Genomic DNA, 18,919 nt, shown 5'->3' with positions numbered 1-18,919 from the left:
TGCTTGCACCTTTACTCGGAGCTGTGTGGCAAGGCGTCAGCTAACCGGGTGTGTTGTCGCACAAAAATCACGTGATTGCAAGCAGACGTTCAAATCAGTCTGGTCATATGACCAGCGGCTGTTGAGGAAGATGGTTCTCTGTCCGCTTGCAGCCGCTGCGGTGCTTCTGCTATTCTCCACCGGGGTTGTGGGGTTTCCTGTTGGCCAGGAACCCCACAATAGCCCAGGCTGTGGGTACAAGGTGAGAAACCTCGTGATTATTTCGGTAAAGTGGCAGTGACAGAGGCTGGAATGGTAGGATAGACAGAGACAGAACGGCAGAGCGAACTGGGAAATAATACATTTATGTTAGCTAGTATATTGTGTCGTTATTCTTGGTTTGTTCGCAAAGATGGAGTATTGATGTGCTTTTCGCATCGTATCATGTTATCATTACATTAATGTAAAAGTTGCCATCGACTATGTCACAGTGTGTTGTCATTTACAGTGAGGTGCGTTTAAAGCTGTGAGGTTATGCGTTGAAGTTTTGTAATAAATGCATAGCTACGTCGATTAAAAACAAATTAAAAACACAATGTCTTTCGCGTGTCTTTACGCGTGAACTGTTTCTTTAAAGAACTGAAACGGAAAAAGCCGGAGATTACAGCTTTTCCATTGTGTTCCTAACGAGTGCTTTTGGTTTCAGAAGTGTGAAGCCAGCGACAGTAAGGACTACTTCGCGCTGGTCTGAAAATTTCAAAATAAAAGTACAACGATAAAACCACTATTACGTTCAGCAAAATGAAATTAAGGAAACATTGGACTGCAGTTGTCCTAAAATATGAACTATTCGTACAGTATTAAAACAACTTCGATTTTAAACACAGACATTGTAAAACTATTCATAACACTGATATTAATTACAAACAAATTTCTTTTTTCTATTTTTTTCCCGTACATTTTTAACAATGACAATGCAAAATTTTAAATGGAGAATTAAAGATAAAATACACCCATTACTTTTAATTATTATTGCAATATCCAATACAACATTACATCAGTACATGAGTTTAACTGAATGGTAAGGGAAGAATTAGAGTAATTTAAAATGCATTACTTCAACATTCTGTGCTATCTTGTAACATCAACTATGCAACTTAAAACAAATAAATATGAAAATGGCGCTGGATATTGCAGTAGTATGGGAAGGAGAATAGGACAGTATTAACACTTGTTTGTAAAGGTGAAAACATCATGGCTGGGGTATAGGCATGCAGTACATAGGCGAATTTCATTCAATTAAGTCCCAATTGCTTTCTGATACCATAACAGATAACATGCTCTGCTGCCTCCCCTGGACGTATTGTCTCAATGATATGGGCGTGTTTTGAAAACCTTGGACCCTCCACTCTTCAGATATGGTGTCACTTATATCAAATAAGCATCATAGAAAATGTGGCTGGGGTTTGAACATGCAGTACATAGGCAAATTTAATTCAATTAAGTCCCAATTGCTTTCTGATAACATATGATATATCATGCTCTGCTGCTTCCCCTGGACATGTTGTCTCAATGATATGGGGGCGTTTTGAAAACCTTGGACCCTCCACTCTTCAGATATGGTGTCACTTATATCAAATAATCACCTATACTAGCAGTAGAGAGGAATACACTGTTTATTTGAACCACAACATTTTCTATCAAATTTTTTCTATCATGTTTATTTGATATCTTTGTCATCATCTCAATTTAGTGAAGGGCTGTATGCAGTAAATGTCCATTGTTAATTAAAGTCTTAACAGATAACTTTTGGTCTGGAATGTGGGTCCAAATGTTATCTATTTAGAGTTGAATTAGCACTGGACATTTTATTGTGTACTAACAAACCCATGCCACATAGCTTACTGGCTAATTGTTATAGGGTAAACTATTGTCTAAAGTTGTTAGAACACCTCAGTGGTAACATGACCTATTAATTATGACAAATATGCTGGAATCAGTTTTATATTCTCCTAAAAAAAAAAAAAAAAAAAAAAAAAAAAGCAAGATCATGGTATTTCATATTTAGACTTACTGCACTTCCAAGAATCAACATGGCAGAAATATATTTTTAAAAAAGCTTTATAAAAATACACTGCCTTTTTAATTGGCATTATAATTATAACGAAGGAGTATATTTACATGTCAAAACGTCGCTAGTTTAGAAAATAAACTTTGAGATATGTGTCTCGCTTTCGTGCAGGCAGACTTTTATTTTGAACGATTTCCGACGAAGCTGCCGTCTTCCTTTCGCTCACCGTCGCTCATTTCACGGTACTTTTGGTCACCATACTGCCTGACATCGAGAATTGTGCGTCACAGTATGCTCTATCAGTTGCCCGAAAGGGTCAACTGCAGTATTTTCCTGGAGTTTGAACCTATAAACCACAGAATTGCAGTGCAACTGGAACAGCTCATTGTTATTACACAGATTTGTATAGGTGTTCCAGTTGTAATGCAGTTCTGTCGTTTAGAGGTTTAAACCTGTGGTTTAAACTCCAGGTAAAAAAAACTGAAATTGAGCCTTTAAATTTCGAACATCTGAGTGTGCATATAGTTTACCGTGACACACAAGTCTTGATATATTCTGGTAACAGCGCGGTGCTCAGCTAAGCACACTGCAGTTGAACCAAAATGTTTTCGTGGTGTTGACTGTGAACCAGGCACCATTCTTTGATAGACTGGTTAAAATAAAGGATGTTGTGAACTGGGAGTGGCATCTCTACCTCCCTGGACAAAAGCTCACTTTGTCTCACTTTACTACCTGTCTCCTTCTCACTACCCATTTCTGATTATGCACAACTCTGTGTGTGCATGTGTGTGCGTGTGCATGTGTGTGTGTGTGTGTGTTTATGTTCATGTGCACACACAGTCATGTCCAGCAACACAGCCCGCCATGCTGAATGTCCACTTGGTCCCCCACACACACGATGACGTTGGTTGGCTCAAGACTGTGGACCAGTACTTCTACGGAGGTCAGTCTTGTTTCTCTTTTTATGGCTCTGCGTGTCCTACCCTTTGTACAGACTGTGGGCAGCCAGTCTTTATTGATAAAGCCTGTAAATCAGTGATGGATCTGGTTCTGTTTCAGGGTGGGCGGGCGTTATAACATTATAAACTCAGTTATAAAGAAGGGAAGAGGTGTCGATATTCTGTAGAAAGACAATTGGGAAACATCTGCGGTTAGTTGTGTGGTGCAAGATGCTGATGTTTTACAGTTCTGACCGACATGACCACTTTTAATTGGGTGAAATCACCCAGGGTGTTCCCATGCAGCAGGACTAGTTTGAGATGAATAGCTGGGTGCTCTTGTGATACGTGTGTGTTATTATTACACCATGCGGGTGTGTTTCACTTCCCTTATTCATGTCAACATAAAATCCAGTTTTCTTGAGCATTTAACCCATCCTGTGAGAATGCGGACAGTGCCTCCCTATTGGTCTATATAATCTACCCTGAATGCACCTGCGAAGTCTAGGTTGTTGTGGTGAAGGGTGAATAGACTCTGGTGATGGCGATGTGCAGGGCGATGTGTAGGGCGATGTGTGTGCAAGCCTGGTTGGGCGTGTGTGGGGCGCGGTGGGGAAATGGCGGGTCACGGAGTGTTGGGCGCGTGTTCCAGAGCGTAACTACATCCAGCACGCGGGCGTGCAGTACATCCTGGACTCGGTGGTGGAGCAGCTGCAGCAGGACCCCGCCCGCCGCTTCATCTACGTGGAGACGGCCTTCTTCTTCCGCTGGTGGAGGCAGCAGAGCGCCCGGATGCAGCAGGTCGTCACGCAGCTGGTCAACGAAGGTGAGGGGGTGAGGGGGTGAGGGGGTGAGGGAGGGAGGGAGGGAGGGGGGCGGAGCCAGGCGTTTCGGGGGCCCGGGGGAAAGGCCCCGCTGTCCTGACCGCCGCCCTCTGTCCCGCCTCCCGCAGGCCGTCTGGAGTTCGTCAACGGCGGCTGGTGCATGAGCGACGAGGCCACCACGCACTACAGCGCCGTCATCGACCAGATGACCCTGGGCCTGCGCTTCCTCAACGACACCTTCGGCCCCTGCGGCCGCCCCCGGGTCGCCTGGCACATCGATCCGTTCGGCCACGCCCGCGAACACGCCTCCATGTTCGCTCAGGTAGCGTGCGGCTCAGGAGCCGGGGTTAAGCAATGAACCGTAAAGATAATTACCAAGTAATGCCCAAAGAAAATCAGTGATTCAAATTGTTTTTATTTTTTATTTAGAAAGTATTTCACTTGACCTGTTTTTTTTTTTCAGTTAGCGTTCTTCTCCACATGGTGGCGCTGCAGCAAATAAACACCGAAGCAATAAATGAACTTTCCCGTGCCCTTTCAGTAATACAGGAAGATGCTGCCTGCTAGGCACAGTTATTGTACGCATCACGTGCTGTGATGTCACTGCTGATGTCACTGCTTATGCTGTCACATGTACACTTTGCCTTTGCTGCTCACCCTTCAGATGGGCTACGATGGCTTGTTCTTCGGGAGGCTGGACTACCGGGACAAGGCGAGGAGAATGAAGGAGAAGGACATGGAGATGGTGTGGAGGGCCAGCGACAGCCTCGCACCCCCTACCGCCGACCTTTTCACTGGTAATGACCTCTGACACCGGCGCTGCCAACCACTCTGATGTCACCACCCCCACTGACAGCCCCACTGCATTCCTCTTGACTGACAAAACCCCGCCTCCCCGCCCGTCCTTCATCAGGTGTCCTGCCCAATGGCTACAACCCTCCCGAAGGGTTCTGCTGGGACCAGTCCTGCTCAGACGCGCCCATCCAGGACGACCCCAGCCTGGAGGACTACAACGTGGATGCCATCGTCCAGAAATTCCTGAAGGCGGCCAATGACCAGGTATGGCCCCCGGCGTTCCTCCATCGCGAGGACGCGCTAATGCGCGCGCCGCCCGCTAACGTTGCTCTGGGATCAATACGCTCTGAGCTGCGCTGCCTGTGGACCTGTGGGCCATTAGCTGTTTTCAGTATAAAAAAATCAACACCTTTGCTAGCTACGCTTGTGTGCTGCTTGACCATCTTCCCCAGCTAAGGTAGTAAAAACATGGCCGAACAGCGTGCTGAGGGTGATGTGCTCTTCTCATAGCGAGTCTCTGCTCCTGCAGGCTGCTCTGTACAGAACCAACCACATCATCATGACCATGGGATCCGACTTCCAGTACGAGAATGCCAACCTGTGGTACAAGAACTTGGACAAGCTCATCCGCTACGTCAATGCCCTGGTAAAAACCTGTGTGTGTAGGTGTGTGTGCGGGCCAAGTCAATGGAATGTCTTATTTTTAGTAACAGGCATATGTACAAGTAGCCTGAGGTAAATTGCAGTTTGCTTGTATACAGTTGCATGTTGCAGCTGCATGTGTGAGTGTGTGTGTCTGTGTCTGTCTGCCTGTGTGTGAGTGTGTGAGGGAGTGTGTACGCTAAAAGTGACCTGCTGTGGGTGTCCTCCTCAGCAATCCCAGGGCAGCAAGGTGAACCTGCTGTACTCCACTCCATCCTGCTACCTCCAGGAGCTGCACCGGGCCAACCTCACATGGTGAGTGAACAGCAGAGCTGTCAATCACGCTCCACCCCCTCCCACACTCCGCCCCTCTAATACTGCCGTTTCACTCACTGTCCCCAAAACGCAGGACAAGCCTTCTTCAGTGCGTTCAGATGGAGGCTGTTTTTCAGCTACACGTGGGCTTGTAACCCTTCGTTAGTTTATGCTTTTAAATATTTCATCATGAAATAGCCATCATAATAAAGGTTTTTTTTGGTAATGGCACGCTCCGCTGTGAGAGGTTGTCAGCCTCTCTCTCATTCTTCCTTTATCACTCTTTCTACCCCTGTCTGTACTTTTCTTTATCTTCCTCTCTTACCCTCCTCTTTCTTTCTCTCCGTCTGTCTCCTACCCTCGTCTCTCCCGCTCTCGCAGGTCCGTGAAGACGGACGATTTCTTCCCCTACGCTGACGATGCGCATGACTTCTGGACGGGCTACTTCACCAGCCGGCCAGCGCTGAAGGCCTATGAGAGGGTCAGCAACAGCCTTCTGCAGGTACGGTGCTAACGTGCTAACGTGCTCCCTGAACCCCCTCTGCAGCCACCAAGTGTGTGTGCGCTGTTCGTCCCATTTGCGCAGACATTGGCACTCTTAAATTCTGCTTTATTTTAATTTTGTGTCTTTGTAGTGCTAAATGTGCTAGTTTTCTGTGGGGCTTTCCCAGTATAAGATTATTGCCATCTGTGCGCCACACAGAGGAAGTACAGTAAGACTATTGCCACACCCCCAACGCCTCCGAATGAGTTAGTGATATCAGACAGGAACAGCTGCCGCAAAAGATAACACTACTCTAGTCTAATGGTCAGTCTCCATTAGGAAGACGTGTTTCTAAGTACTTGTATAATGAAAGCCCCTCAATTATTCTCCACAGTCTTGGCTGTAGTTTGGAATCCATAGAAGGATGGCATTATGGTTATTTGCTTTATTGGAGATAGTGTTTTTCTTTTATTTAAAAAAAAAACTTTGATATGGTATCTTAAGTATACATAATATAAAAGTTCTATTTGGTGTGGATAAGGGCAAACAGAAGTTATAATACTCAAGAATAAAAAATACACAAGCATGACAGCCTACAAAATGAATTTCGAAATGTCGATGGTTGCAGTACCTCTAGTTCACAGTAGAGGGAAGTAGTGTCACATTTTATGCAGTACCCATAGTCTCCACTAGGAGTGCTGCTGTAGAGGTCCTGAGAGTTGGAGAGCTTGGGCCAGGGCAGTAATGTGGGTGTGCTTCCTCACAGGTCTGTAACCAGCTGGAAGTCCTCGGAGGGCCAAGCTCCAGGAGAGGTCCCCATGGCGACGGAGACAGTGAAACGCTTAGTAAGTGTATGTTAGAGACAGTTGTGAAACGTGGGAAAAATCACACTATGACTCCAGGGAATTTTTTCTTGCCACCGTTTCCTTTGGCTTGCTGTGCACAAGTATAGGACAGAGTATCCTGTGACAAATTTGTATTGTGACAAATCCCTTGTAAAACATGTATAAAAAAATTGATTGATTAATTGCTGGCTGTCTATTCAGTGTCAAAAAGACGAGATGGTCCAGGGGTAGTGCTGTGATTGGTTCACCCCCTGTGTGACGTAACGTGATCTGTGTGCTGATTGGCAGGGAGGGCTGTGGGTGTGGCACAGCACCACGACGCTGTGTCCGGGACTGCGAAACAGCACGTAGCCGATGATTACTCAAAGAGGCTGGCCGTAGGCTCCGCACACTGCCAGGTACTGTGCCTTTGTGTGCGCAAACACGCATGCGTAAGTCTGGCTAATTCAACTGGACTGTAGAGTGTAGCTGATGGGAAACTGACAAGAAGTTCCTAAAACAGGTCCTGGTCAGTAGCTCTCTGTCCCTCTGTGTCTCTCTCAGGTGCTGGTCAGTAACTCTCAGTCCCTCTGTGTCTCTCTCAGGTGCTGGTCAGTAACTCTCAGTCCCTCTGTGTCTCTCTCAGGTGCTGGTCAGTAACTCTCAGTCCCTCTGTGTCTCTCTCAGGTGCTGGTCAGTAACTCTCAGTCCCTCTGTGTCTCTCTCTCAGGTCCTGGTCAGTAACTCTCTGTCCCTCTGTGTCTCTCTCTCAGGTACTGGTCAGTAACTCTCTGTCCCTCTGTGTCTCTCTCTCAGGTACTGGTCAGTAACTCTCTGTCCCTCTGTGTCTCTCTCTCTCAGGTACTGGTCAGTAACTCTCTGTCGAAGCTCAGCGGTTCTTCCGTCCCTCGGACTTACTGTGAGAAGCTGAACATCAGCGTGTGCCCCCTCACGGAGAGCAGTCACGAGGTGGGCCCCCCCGACGACGCGCAGCGGACCGGACCGGACCGACCGCCGCCAACGCTCCGACCGCCCGTATCCATGGCGACAGAGCCTAAAGTGCCCCTCCCCTCCTCTCTCCCTTCCAGTTCTCAGTGACCGTGTACAACCCGCTGTCGCGCCCCGTCGACTGGCCGGTGCGGCTGCCCGTCAACGGCACGCACTACACCGTGACCCGCCCCGGCGGAAGTTTAGTGGACAGCGAGGTGAGGCCCTCGGGCGGCTGTCTCTGTGAGCATGTGCGCGCGCGTTAGCGTAGCATGCCCGCGTTGAGTGGCTTAGCGCAGGGTGAATGGGTGCTGGGGGGTATGCCATGGGGTCCTGTGTGACTGTCCAGTGTCATAATTAGGCACTGCTGTTGTCCCTCTGAGTGAGGCACAACCCACATTCCTCTTCTGAATAGCCAGCTGCATAAATGGCTACTGTGTAAAATATGTAAGTTTGAGTTTTTTTTTTTCCTATGGGAAGGTTTTTTTACCTCACTTGCTGAATTTTTCAGGCTCGCCCTTGCCCAGTTTTTCCTACTCCTGTTTTTGGGTAAATGTTTGCGATGTGTGCATTTCTTTTCCATTCCTTTATGTGAAATGGCTTCACAGCAGTCACACGTGCGTCTCTGGGAGTATGAGTGCCTCTCGGTCAGTCCGGGAGTGTGAGACCCACAGCTGCGGCCGCGTCAGGGCCTGATGATTTTCTCCCGGCTTTCAGGTAGTGCCGGTGTCGCAGGCCACGAAGGACATCCGGAGAGACGGCGGGTATGCCGCCAATGAGCTGGTCTTCCAGGCGACGGCGCCCCCTATGGGCTTCAGCACCTACTCCGTCTCCCTGGTCCAAAACCGGCCTCCTCCGGCCCCGCCTCTGCCTGGCGCCCCTCCCGTCTTAGAGAATCAGGTCTGCCTGTGACGCCCCGCCCCGCCCGATCGCTAGAGTTCTCCTCTGTCTGTACCCGGCTGCTTCTGTCACTCACTGTCACCCCTCCCTGCACACCAGTATCTCAGGGTGACCTTTGACCCCGACACGGGCCTGCTGAGCAGCCTCACCAACCTGGAGACGAAGCAGACGGTGCAGCTCAAGCAGAACTTCTACTGGTCAGTCTGCTCTCTCTCTGTTCAAATTAAATTGGCTTAATTGAAATACAACTGTAATTATTGCCAAACAATACAGATTGATACTGTGTAAAATAATGGTGATATTAAGATAATAATAATGATAAATGTGACAATATATAACAATAACAACAATAACGGAAAACAACGGCAACAATGATAAATCATATGGACACGTTTATATGTTTGGAGTGGGTGGTCACTCACTGTCCCTCTGGTTATGACAGGCTGAAATGAACTCACACACACACACACACACACACACTGTCTCTCTTTCTTGCTCTCTCTCTTTCACAGCCTCTCTCTCTCAAGTGTTTTTCTTTTGTTGAGGTAATCAAAAATTCCTTTACAACTGAGCTCTATTTTTGAAACGATGGTTGGGGGAAAAAAAAGCTTTTAGAAGTTTGATCTCTCAGTCTCTTTCTCTTTCTGTTTGACTTTCTGTGCCTGCCACTTTTGTTGATGGAGCTCTGAGAACTCACCAATGAAGTTTCATATTTTTGTTCTTGGTTTTTGTTCAGTATTCCCAGTTGTCATTGTGTGTGCTGTATGATGGAGCGCACGTTGGTCATTAATAGAATGTCTAGGATGTGCAGTTTGTGTTGTCATGGTAATGTACGTGTGTCGCAGGTACAACGCCAGCGTGGGAAATAGAGAAAGCATCCAGCCCTCCGGAGCCTACATCTTCAGGCCCAACTCTTCGACACCAGTGCCCGTCAGCCTGACCGCCAAGACCCAGGCGCTGAAGGTGAGTAACATGGAGTTAACAAACGCGCTGTGCACTGTTCACCTGCCTGTGCACACAGCGCGTACGTGCTGTTAAAGGCGTACTGTCCATGGTGTTTACCTGGAAACTATTATAAAATAACCATGCTAAGGCATGTATATGATGCACTGGAAATCTCTGTCTTTACAACAGTTTTGCCCATTTTGGGCGTGTGGGTGTGGCTGCAGAGCTAGCTAGGGAAGAAGTCCAGATACAGCGAAGCAAAAAGACAAGCCGACAGGGCTTGTTCAAGAACTAGATTTAACCTTGGCATTGCTTTTCCTTTGTGGCATCAGCTGAAGTTCGCCAAGGGGATTAAAAGTAATTCGGCTTGTTTTCTGTTGGACCTGTAAGTAACATTACCGGCAGTGTGACGCGAGCAACAATAAGGACATTTTCAAGGGTCTGAAATTTTCAAATTTCAAGTTCCGACAATAAAACCACCTTTTTTTATATTACATTCATAATGGAATGAATTAAGCCATAATCGAATCTGCCTTCTTTTTGTCACTCATGGTACTAACATTACCTCAAACTATCCAGCTACCTACGTTAGGTGGGATAACTCAGCGTGAGTGTGTGGAGTTCAAGACAGAGGAGAAGACTTTTTAGATTGTAAACACTGGCTAAGTAATCCTGCATAGTATGCCTTTAATGTGCAAGTACAGGTCATAGACTTAATGTGTGTTTGTGTTATACCTTAAAAATTGTGATTTAGTTGTGTCTGCTTGAATAGTATACATTTTTCCTCTTCTAACTTCACCAGTAACACTTTTTCCATCCTTACTCATCTCTCTCTCTCTCTCTCTCTCTCTCTCAGAACTCGGTGGTGCAGGAGGTGTATCAGCAGTTTGGACCCTGGGTGTCTCAGGTGGTGCGGCTGTATGAGCACAGCCAGGAGCTGGAGCTGGAGTGGACTGTGGGGCCTGTCCCTGTACGGTGAGTCACACGCACACATTAACATTCCACGCTTCACACACACACACACACACACACAAGCACGCGCACACATACACGCTTCACACACACACACACATACACACACACACACTCACTCACACCCACACATGAACACACACACACATACGTGCATACACTCACAGACACACACACTCATACTCGTACATATGCACACACATACTCACTCACACTGTGATGGAATACAGTTTCATTGTCAACCAACTCCAACTTGTCAATGGACACAGTCAAATGATGTTCAGCCAATTTAGAGATATCCAGTTATCTTCACTTTATTCATCATGTGCAAAAGTTTATACAAATTAAACAAAGTTGAAGAGGCTTTAGTTAGTGTGGTAAAAGAATGCAAAAATGTGACAGTTTTTTATTCACTGTTACTCTCACTCTCTTTTTCTCTCTCTCTCTCTCTCAGAGATGGCTTTGGGAAGGAGGTAATCACTCGTCTGGATACCAACATTAACTCCTCTGGCCTCTTCTACACAGACTCCAACGGCAGGGAGGTCCTGGAGAGACGGTGAGGGAGGGAGGGAAGGAGGGAGGGGGGGGGAGAGGGGGAAGAGTTCTAAAAGAGAGAGAGAGAGGGGGGAAGGGGATGGTGAGAGAAAGCAGACAGAAGCCAGAAGAGAGAGGTGCTGAGCAGGATACTTTGGGAAAGATGGTGCCATATTCAGTTCACACCCTCAATCTCCACTCCCTGTGATTCATTCCTCACTATCCTGCAAGACAGCACGTGATTGGCCGTAGAGTTTCCCAAGGTGGGCTTTCATAGGCAGGGTACATTCCCAAAGTCTTAATTGGTTTACAGTCAATTGAGGTCTTCACATTTGTGGTCTCTGAGTATTTACCTCCTGCCTTTAGGTTTACTGTTGCTCCAAAGCGTGATTTATGCACTTGCCATCTCACTGTAAGTCGCTCCGGATAAGAGCGTCTGCCAAATGCCAGTAACGTGATGTAATTGTGCTCCTCACCTCACTGCTCCGTAGTGACATCTGCTGGCCGATAAGGTGTCTGCAGCCTTCACTGTTACCAGCTGTGTGGGCCTTTGGTGATAGAGAGGGTTCATCATTCCTGTACTGCTGTACTGGATATAGCTTAAATGACCTAATCAATGATTTGTTTGAAGACATCATAAGCTTAGAAAAACAAAAGCAGTTGATTTATTCAAATCGGCAAGTCACGGATGGCTCGTGTTTCCCATCGTTTTAAAGAGTGCAGTCACTGTGAACTGCTATGCCAGGACAAGGCAGCTGATTGCTGGTTTTCAGCAGTATGTGTATGCTGGTTGGCTCTGCTGATTTCATGGAATTGTTGCTGTTTTGTTGCTTAGAAACTTTGACCAGGCATTCCAAAATGGGATCAGTGGAAAGAAAAAGGGGGGCGGGGATTGAAACGTGAAAGGCTCAGTGAGATGAAAAAACTGAGAGAAAGGCTGGAGGATGCTGAAGAGGGGAGGGGCTAAGCGGTTCAGAAGTGATTTCATTGGTCATTTTCATGTGCTTGCAACCTCTTCGTCGCGCAGGAGGGATTTCCGCCCCACATGGGTCCTGAAGCAGACGGAGCCCATCGCTGGAAACTACTACCCAATCAACTCGCGCATCTACATCAAGGTCAGCCAGCCAGCCAATCAGCCAGTCTCTCTGTCAAGTACTCACTACAACATCTCCCTCTAGTTCTCTATCTTTATCTTCCACACTCCATTTCCCCCTGTTCTTGCAGTTCTTTAATACCCTTCTCTCTGTCTTTCTCCTTAAATTCCTGTCTCTCTCTTCTTTACTCTCTCTCTCTCTCTCTCTCTCTATACTCTGTCCTGTTCCTGTGATCAGTGTGATGTCAGGAGCAGCAGAAGGTGAAATGGGAGGGTGGAGCATGTCACCCTGCTGTGGGAGTGTTTATGTAAAAGTCAGGCCCCCAGTCTCAGTATTCTGTCTGTCTGTCCTTGTGTCTGTCTGTGTGTCTGTCCCTTGTTCAGGACCAGGAGCAGCAGCTGACTGTGGTGACTGACCGCTCTCAGGGTGGGAGCAGCATCCAGGATGGGTCTCTGGAGATCATGGTGAGAGGGACACTCACACACGCGCACACACTCACATGCCCCATACACACACACACGCACACACGCACGCACTCACATGCCACGCGCCGCACACACACACACACACACACACACACACACACACACACACTCACACACCAGCTTTAGAAGCTGTAGTTTTAACACCTTGCTGTCTCTCAGCTGCACAGGAGACTGCTGGTGGACGATTTTCGGGGGGTGGGGGAGGCCCTGTCTGAGCCGGGGGAGTACGGCGAGGGGCTGGTGGTGCGAGGGCGCCTCCTGCTGGCTCTCACGCCTCCCAGCACTGCGGCAGAAACACACCGCCGTCTGGCGGAGTCCCTGGTGCTGCAGCCGCTGCTCTCTGTGCAGTCCGGACCCCTGCGCCCCAACACCCGGCTGGAGGTGAGGGGGGTGTACACTGCTTGGGGGGGGGGGGCACACGCTGCCAAGGGGGACTGAGCTATGGGTAGGCAAGTATGCTGATTCAGACATGGCTGAGGACAGTTGGTGGGAACCTCAAATTGGTTAATGGTGGATGAGCCAGAAAGTTTAATACCTGAAAGCAGGGGCAGAACTGGTTGAGAATAAGGAGCAAATGGAGAGAATGAGAGGATGGAGAGAACGGAAAGAAAGGAGAGAATGAGAAGATGGAGAGAATGGAAAGAAAGGAGAGAATGAGAGGACGGTGCACGTGTGAAATGTAGGACTGCGGAACACAGGGAGGGGCAGTGAAAAGGTGCGCTCTTCTCCCGTGCTTTTCTCCCTCAGTTCTCTGGGCTCCAGAGCGCGCTGCCCCCTGCTGTTCACCTGCTGACGGTGTCTGAGTGGGGCGAGGACTCGGTCCTGCTGAGGCTGGAGCACCAGTTCCAGGCGCAGGAGAGCGCCAAGCTTTCGCAGCCGGTCACCGTCGACCTGCAGGTGAGGTCGCCGCCCGCCGCTCCATCGCCGAGGTTCACCGGGCCTGCAGGTCTCTCATTCGGGGAACGTCTTGGCCAATAGAAAGCTCCCCGTTTCATCACCAGTCCCTTAGACGCTCGGTTTGCCGTCCAAAGGAAGCTGGGACGGGTGAGCCTGATAAACGAAGCCAACACTCTCTCTGACCCGCTCTCTCCGCAGAAACTCTTCTCCACCCTGACAGTTGTGGGCGTGTCCGAAATGAGCCTGGCAGCCAATCAGTGGAAAGATGAGATGACCCGCATGGACTGGAAGGGCCGCACAGGTAGGCTGGTGTCCAAACAGCGATTGATCTGATCTGATCTTCTACACATGACTAAACCCAGCGTCTTTCCTCCTGTCTTCACATGCCGTGTGTAGATTATGTAAAACTCCTTTCCTTTCCTTTTCATGAATTGGTGTGAAAAATGACCGAACGAACAACGGGCACTTTGCTTTTCCGTTTTTATTTTTTTTGTTGTATGCAGAATTATTTTGCTTTCTTCTGAAATGCCAAAGCACGCCCTGGTCCTGAACACGCATTAGCCTCCGTGTCATGGCACCCTTGGGAAGAGAGAAACCGCATTAACGCAACGCGCGAGTCTACGCTCAATCTGCGGTGAGACGGTGAACGCGTCTTGCGTGATGAGATGCCGTTGGCTCTGATGCGTTTCCCTGGGCTCCGCCGGCAGGAAATCGTTTGAACGCGCCTGCTAGCGCGGCGCTGGCTTCAGAGGAAAGCGCTAAATGAGATTAGAAAATGAGATTAAAAGGCTGAATGCACTCGAGGGACAGCTGGGTGCGTGCCCGTTTGATTGAGCCGAGAACGTGGTTCTAATGTACTACGAACTCCCCGAGGACTGGATTTCAGCACGGATTATGGCTTGGTTCAGGACATGAAACGCAGATCCCAGTTTTCATAGCGCTGTCGTAGAGAGGTACTTAGCATTTTTTTATTATATTGCGGGCTTTTATCAGACGCTCTTATCTACAGCAACTTGGACAACTTCTTGCTTTTCTGCATAGTATACATTTGTACTGAGTACCTTGCTCAAGAGTACAACAACATTGTCCTACCTGGGAATCAAACCTGCAACCTTTAGTTTACCCGCCCAGTTCCCTAACTGTTATACTACACTGCCATCTTCTTCAGCCACACCCATTGCTAACAGGTGCATAAAATCAAGCATACGGCCATGCAGTCTCCATAAATCTGCTAGAGCTGCCCCAGTCAACTGTAAGTATAGTTATTGTGAAGTGGAAACTTCTAGGAGCAACAACAGCTCAGCCATGAAGCGGTAGGCCACACAAGCTCACAGAACGGGTAAAAATAAAATCTAAAATATTAAAAAGAACGGGACCGCCGATTGCTGAAGTGTGTAGCGTGTAATAATCCTCTGTCCTCGGTTGCAACACTCTACCGAGTTCCAGACTGCCTCTGGAAGCAACGTCAGCGCAAGAACTGTTCGCCGTGAGCTTCATGAAATGGGTTTCCGTGGTTGAGTAGCCACACACAAGCCTAAGATCACCATGCACAATGCCAAGTGTTGGCTGGAGTGGTGTAAAGCCACTTGCGAATTTGGGTTCAGCAAATGACAAGAGTGCACTACTTGCCTGAATGCATAGTGCCAACTGTAAAGTTTGGTGGAGGAGGAATGATGGTCTGGGGCTGTTTTTCATGGTTTGGGCTAGGCCCCTTAGTTCCAGTGAAGGGAGATCTTAATGTTACAGCTTACAATGACATTCTAGAGAATTGTGTGCTTCCAACTTTGTGGCAACAGTTTGGGGAAGGCCCTATCCTGTTTCAGCATGACAATTCCACCCTGGACAAAGTAGGATCTATAAAGAAATGGTTTGCCGAGTTTGTTGTAGAAGAACTTGACTGGCCTGCGCAGAGGCCTGACCTCAACCCCACCAAACACCTTTGGGATCAATTAGAATGCTGACTTTGAGCCAGGTCTTTTCACCCAACATTAGTGCCTGACCTCACTAATGCTCTTGTGGCTGAATGGAAGCAAATCCCTGCAGCCATGCTCCAAAATCTACTGGAAAGCCTTCCCAGAAGAGTGGAGGCAGTTATAGCGGCAAAGGGGGCACCCAGTCCATATTGATGCCATTGGGTTTTGACAGAAATGTTAAGCACATATGGCTGCGATGTTCAGGAGTCCACATACTTTTGGTCATGTAGTGTACTGTAGAAACCCCTGTTACATCCTTATTGGCCTTGTTTGGGGACATTTACACACTGTGATTTGGCTGTGTGTGTTTCAGATGAGAAACCCCTGCAGAAAGAGCAAGGAGACCCCTCTACATGGGAGGTGACGCTGAAGCCCATGGAGATCCGCACCTTCCTGCTTCGCATCAAGAGATAGCCAATCACGTACCAGCAAACGCACCACATCCTATTACTGATCAGTAACACACATCAGCCAATCTCTGCGTTCTCATTTCTTCATCCAATCACAGGATCAGCGAGCAGTATTTCAAGATCATTTCCCAGATAATTTCCAATCCACACTTGTCTTATTTTGAAGATAATATCATTTACAGATAAATTTAGCGCCTTTTGAAGAAGCCTATTCAGGTAGTTCTGACCCAAAACAGCATTTAAGTACTTCTAGAATCATCTCAAGCTTTTCCACCCAGGGACACCACTGAGCTACAAATTAAGCTAGAACCAGAAACCAAAAACAAGCCATTTTTATGCACTTTTATTATCCATCTACCTTGTATTTAATTCCACCGCTGTCCATTCCATGATTCCTTGTGTCTCTCAGAAAGAGCAGCGGTCTCCCCCTCTGATACTTAGACAGGAGGAGACGTTTGGCTTTTTAATAACCACAGGCCAGAGCGGTCTGACGCCAGTGGCAGCAACGGAACCTCCGTCTGTGTTTACGTTGCCGAGATACTGTTCCCTGGAGCTGTCCCAGGGTATTCTGATGCACTGCTGCTTTCCGGGGGGTGGGGGGTCTCTAGCGTTTTCATGTTTTGGCTTTTAAAGATCCAGCGCACACAAAGATCCTGGCACATGCACTCTGGAGAGTACTTCCTGTCGCATGCTACGATTAACTTCACGCTCTGGCATTGCAGTCTGCCTGCTGGGCGTTCCGTATGCACGTAGTCCTCTTTACTCAGCGATTCATCAACAGTACAGTACGCCTGAATTTTCTAAAACGTGATTTTTTTTAAGAAGAAAAAATTATTTGTAAATAATGTTTCTCGTCGATAGCGATGAGCAGCTGAAATAAAGGGCAGGTTCTGCAGAGCTGTCTGGGTTTGATTATTTATGCCTGGTTATGTACACCCATGATCACACGCCACATTTCTGTGGGTGTGATCATGGGTGTGGTGGACGGTTCACCCCTTTTTGTATTTTACATTATTCAGATGGTGGAAAGCAGAGAGGATAACAGATAAGGGATCACAGTTTAGCAGGTGCCATTGGGGGGGGGGGGGGTTGTACACTGCCACTCTATGGCCTGCACAAGTCCTGTCTGCGCTGCCTGGTCTAAGGTTAGCTTTACCTGCTAACAGCCACGCAATGGTGAGGGACTACAAAAAAAAAGAGGAATGGGAATTTGGATTGGGTGAACACTCTTAATCTAACGTGTCATTTTTTTTGGTAAAAGGGCAAGAGTAATATCAGGAGAAAATAGCCTCTGCTCAGTGTGGTTCGAGTGCCAGCAAGCTTAGTTTCACAGCGTGTGCACTTGCTGGCCTGTGGAGAGATTTGATCAGAGCATGGGCGACCTCACTACATCAAAACACGTTTATTTCAGAACAAGCCACCCCACGCTCTCTACGTGCCTCTGATGAGAGAAAGGCCTCTTATTCCCAGTACCAGCTGGGACGGATACGATCGTACTTCCCGGCGAAAATCGGGCGCTTTGACCGCCGTACACACGCGTCTGATGGCACTCAAAGGCCCGCTCACCACGAGAGCTCCTGAGGTTTAGTCACATGGTGCCCGGCTGCTCTGGCTCACCGTTATGTGCACCCTCAGTCCGCGGGGCCAGAAGCAACCACTTTCACACATCCACTCGCTAAAACACCACAAAAGAGCATCCATTCAGCTATGAATAGACGTCCTGTGTCTGACTGTTGGACAAAAAAAAAAAAAAACATTTAACAAAGTGGACAAATTAGCGTGGGAGGGAGCGTTCAGCAGCGTTCAGACCCGCCGTCGATGTTCAGCCCGCGGCTGTCCGGCACCGTGCTCAGAAGCGGCGCCTCCGAGGAGCTGTCCTTTCCACTCGCTCGTACCCAGAGAACGCCGCAAAGGTCAGGGCAGAGTTACGGCAGAATAGATTACAGCGCGGACGCAGTGACATCAAAGAGAGGAGGAGGAGGGGGGGGGGGGGGGGAGGAGGAGGAGGAGGAGGGAAAAGGACACAGGGTTCTCTAAGGCCAGGACAGCCTACGGCGACCCTGCTTCACCTGCGGGCGCCGGGGAGCGGACGGGACCAGGCCACCGTTTGAATACGGGACGTCTCGCTATGGCTTATGACCTGGAGGGAACAAACACACGATACGCAGCGCTCACACACACACACACACACACACACATTCACACACACACACGCATGCGCGCACACACACTCTCACACACACACACACACACACACATGCTCTCACTCACACACACACACACACACACACACACACACACACACACACACACACACACACACACACACACACACACACACACACACACACACACACACACACACACACACACACACACATATACATGCGCACATACACACGCTCACACACACGTACGCACGCACTCTCACACATATACACACACACGCACGCACGCACACACACACACAGGAACGCACGCACACAGCGTGTAAAAGGCATTTTATTGGCCCAAAAAAATGCAAAGAAAACAACAAAAATGATTAAAATACTGACTAGCTCCAGCTCCTCTTGATGAATGACCTGTACACACTTTGTATAATTTTACCCCTCCACCCTCCACCCTCCACCTCTTGCCAGGCCTTCCACTGTAAATAATCGTTTGTTCTTAATTGACCTGCCTGGTAAAATAAAGGTTAACTGACTGCAAAGAGCCCCCAGGGTTCCAGCTTTTAATTCCACACCCATCTGTCCCCCCCCCCCCCCCGTTCGCCGCGTCCAGGGTCCAGACCCCCAGTCTTCCCGCCCTAGAGTCTGCGTAAAGCTCAGCTCAACCAATGGGACGCTCGCA

At 48.4% G+C, this 18,919-nt stretch overlaps 1 protein-coding gene across 1 annotated transcript; it reads left to right on the top strand.

Moving 5' to 3' along the window:
- The first annotated feature begins 93 nt into the window (after nt 1–93).
- Nucleotides 94–16,966, top strand: man2b1 (mannosidase, alpha, class 2B, member 1). Its single transcript, XM_035406010.1, has 24 exons — nt 94–241; nt 2,891–2,993; nt 3,641–3,814; nt 3,941–4,134; nt 4,477–4,609; nt 4,726–4,871; nt 5,137–5,253; nt 5,482–5,564; nt 5,946–6,066; nt 6,815–6,893; nt 7,182–7,291; nt 7,734–7,841; nt 7,961–8,077; nt 8,577–8,759; nt 8,859–8,956; nt 9,605–9,722; nt 10,561–10,679; nt 11,131–11,232; nt 12,238–12,325; nt 12,688–12,768; nt 12,949–13,170; nt 13,537–13,686; nt 13,885–13,987; nt 15,973–16,966. Exons 1-24 carry the CDS (start codon nt 131–133, stop codon nt 16,071–16,073), a joined length of 2,961 nt encoding a protein of 986 aa, XP_035261901.1. The 5' UTR covers nt 94–130; the 3' UTR covers nt 16,074–16,966.
- The last annotated feature ends 1,953 nt before the right edge of the window (nt 16,967–18,919 follow it).

Source organism: Anguilla anguilla, chromosome 2 (genome assembly GCF_013347855.1).
Source record: "Anguilla anguilla isolate fAngAng1 chromosome 2, fAngAng1.pri, whole genome shotgun sequence".
Classification (NCBI taxonomy): Eukaryota; Metazoa; Chordata; class Actinopteri; order Anguilliformes; family Anguillidae; genus Anguilla; species Anguilla anguilla.
Note: the sequence above shows the minus strand (reverse complement) of the source record. Positions and strands in the feature narration are given on the sequence as shown.

Excerpts from the sequence above, each read along its gene's own strand:
- man2b1 (XM_035406010.1), top strand. The coding sequence starts at position 131 with ATGGTTCTCTGTCCGCTTGCAGCCGCTGCGGTGCTTCTGCTATTCTCC. Across the intron at positions 8,957-9,604 it reads CTCAAGCAGAACTTCTACTG|GTACAACGCCAGCGTGGGAA; the intron begins GTCAGTCTGCTC and ends CGTGTGTCGCAG. Across the intron at positions 9,723-10,560 it reads CCAAGACCCAGGCGCTGAAG|AACTCGGTGGTGCAGGAGGT; the intron begins GTGAGTAACATG and ends TCTCTCTCTCAG.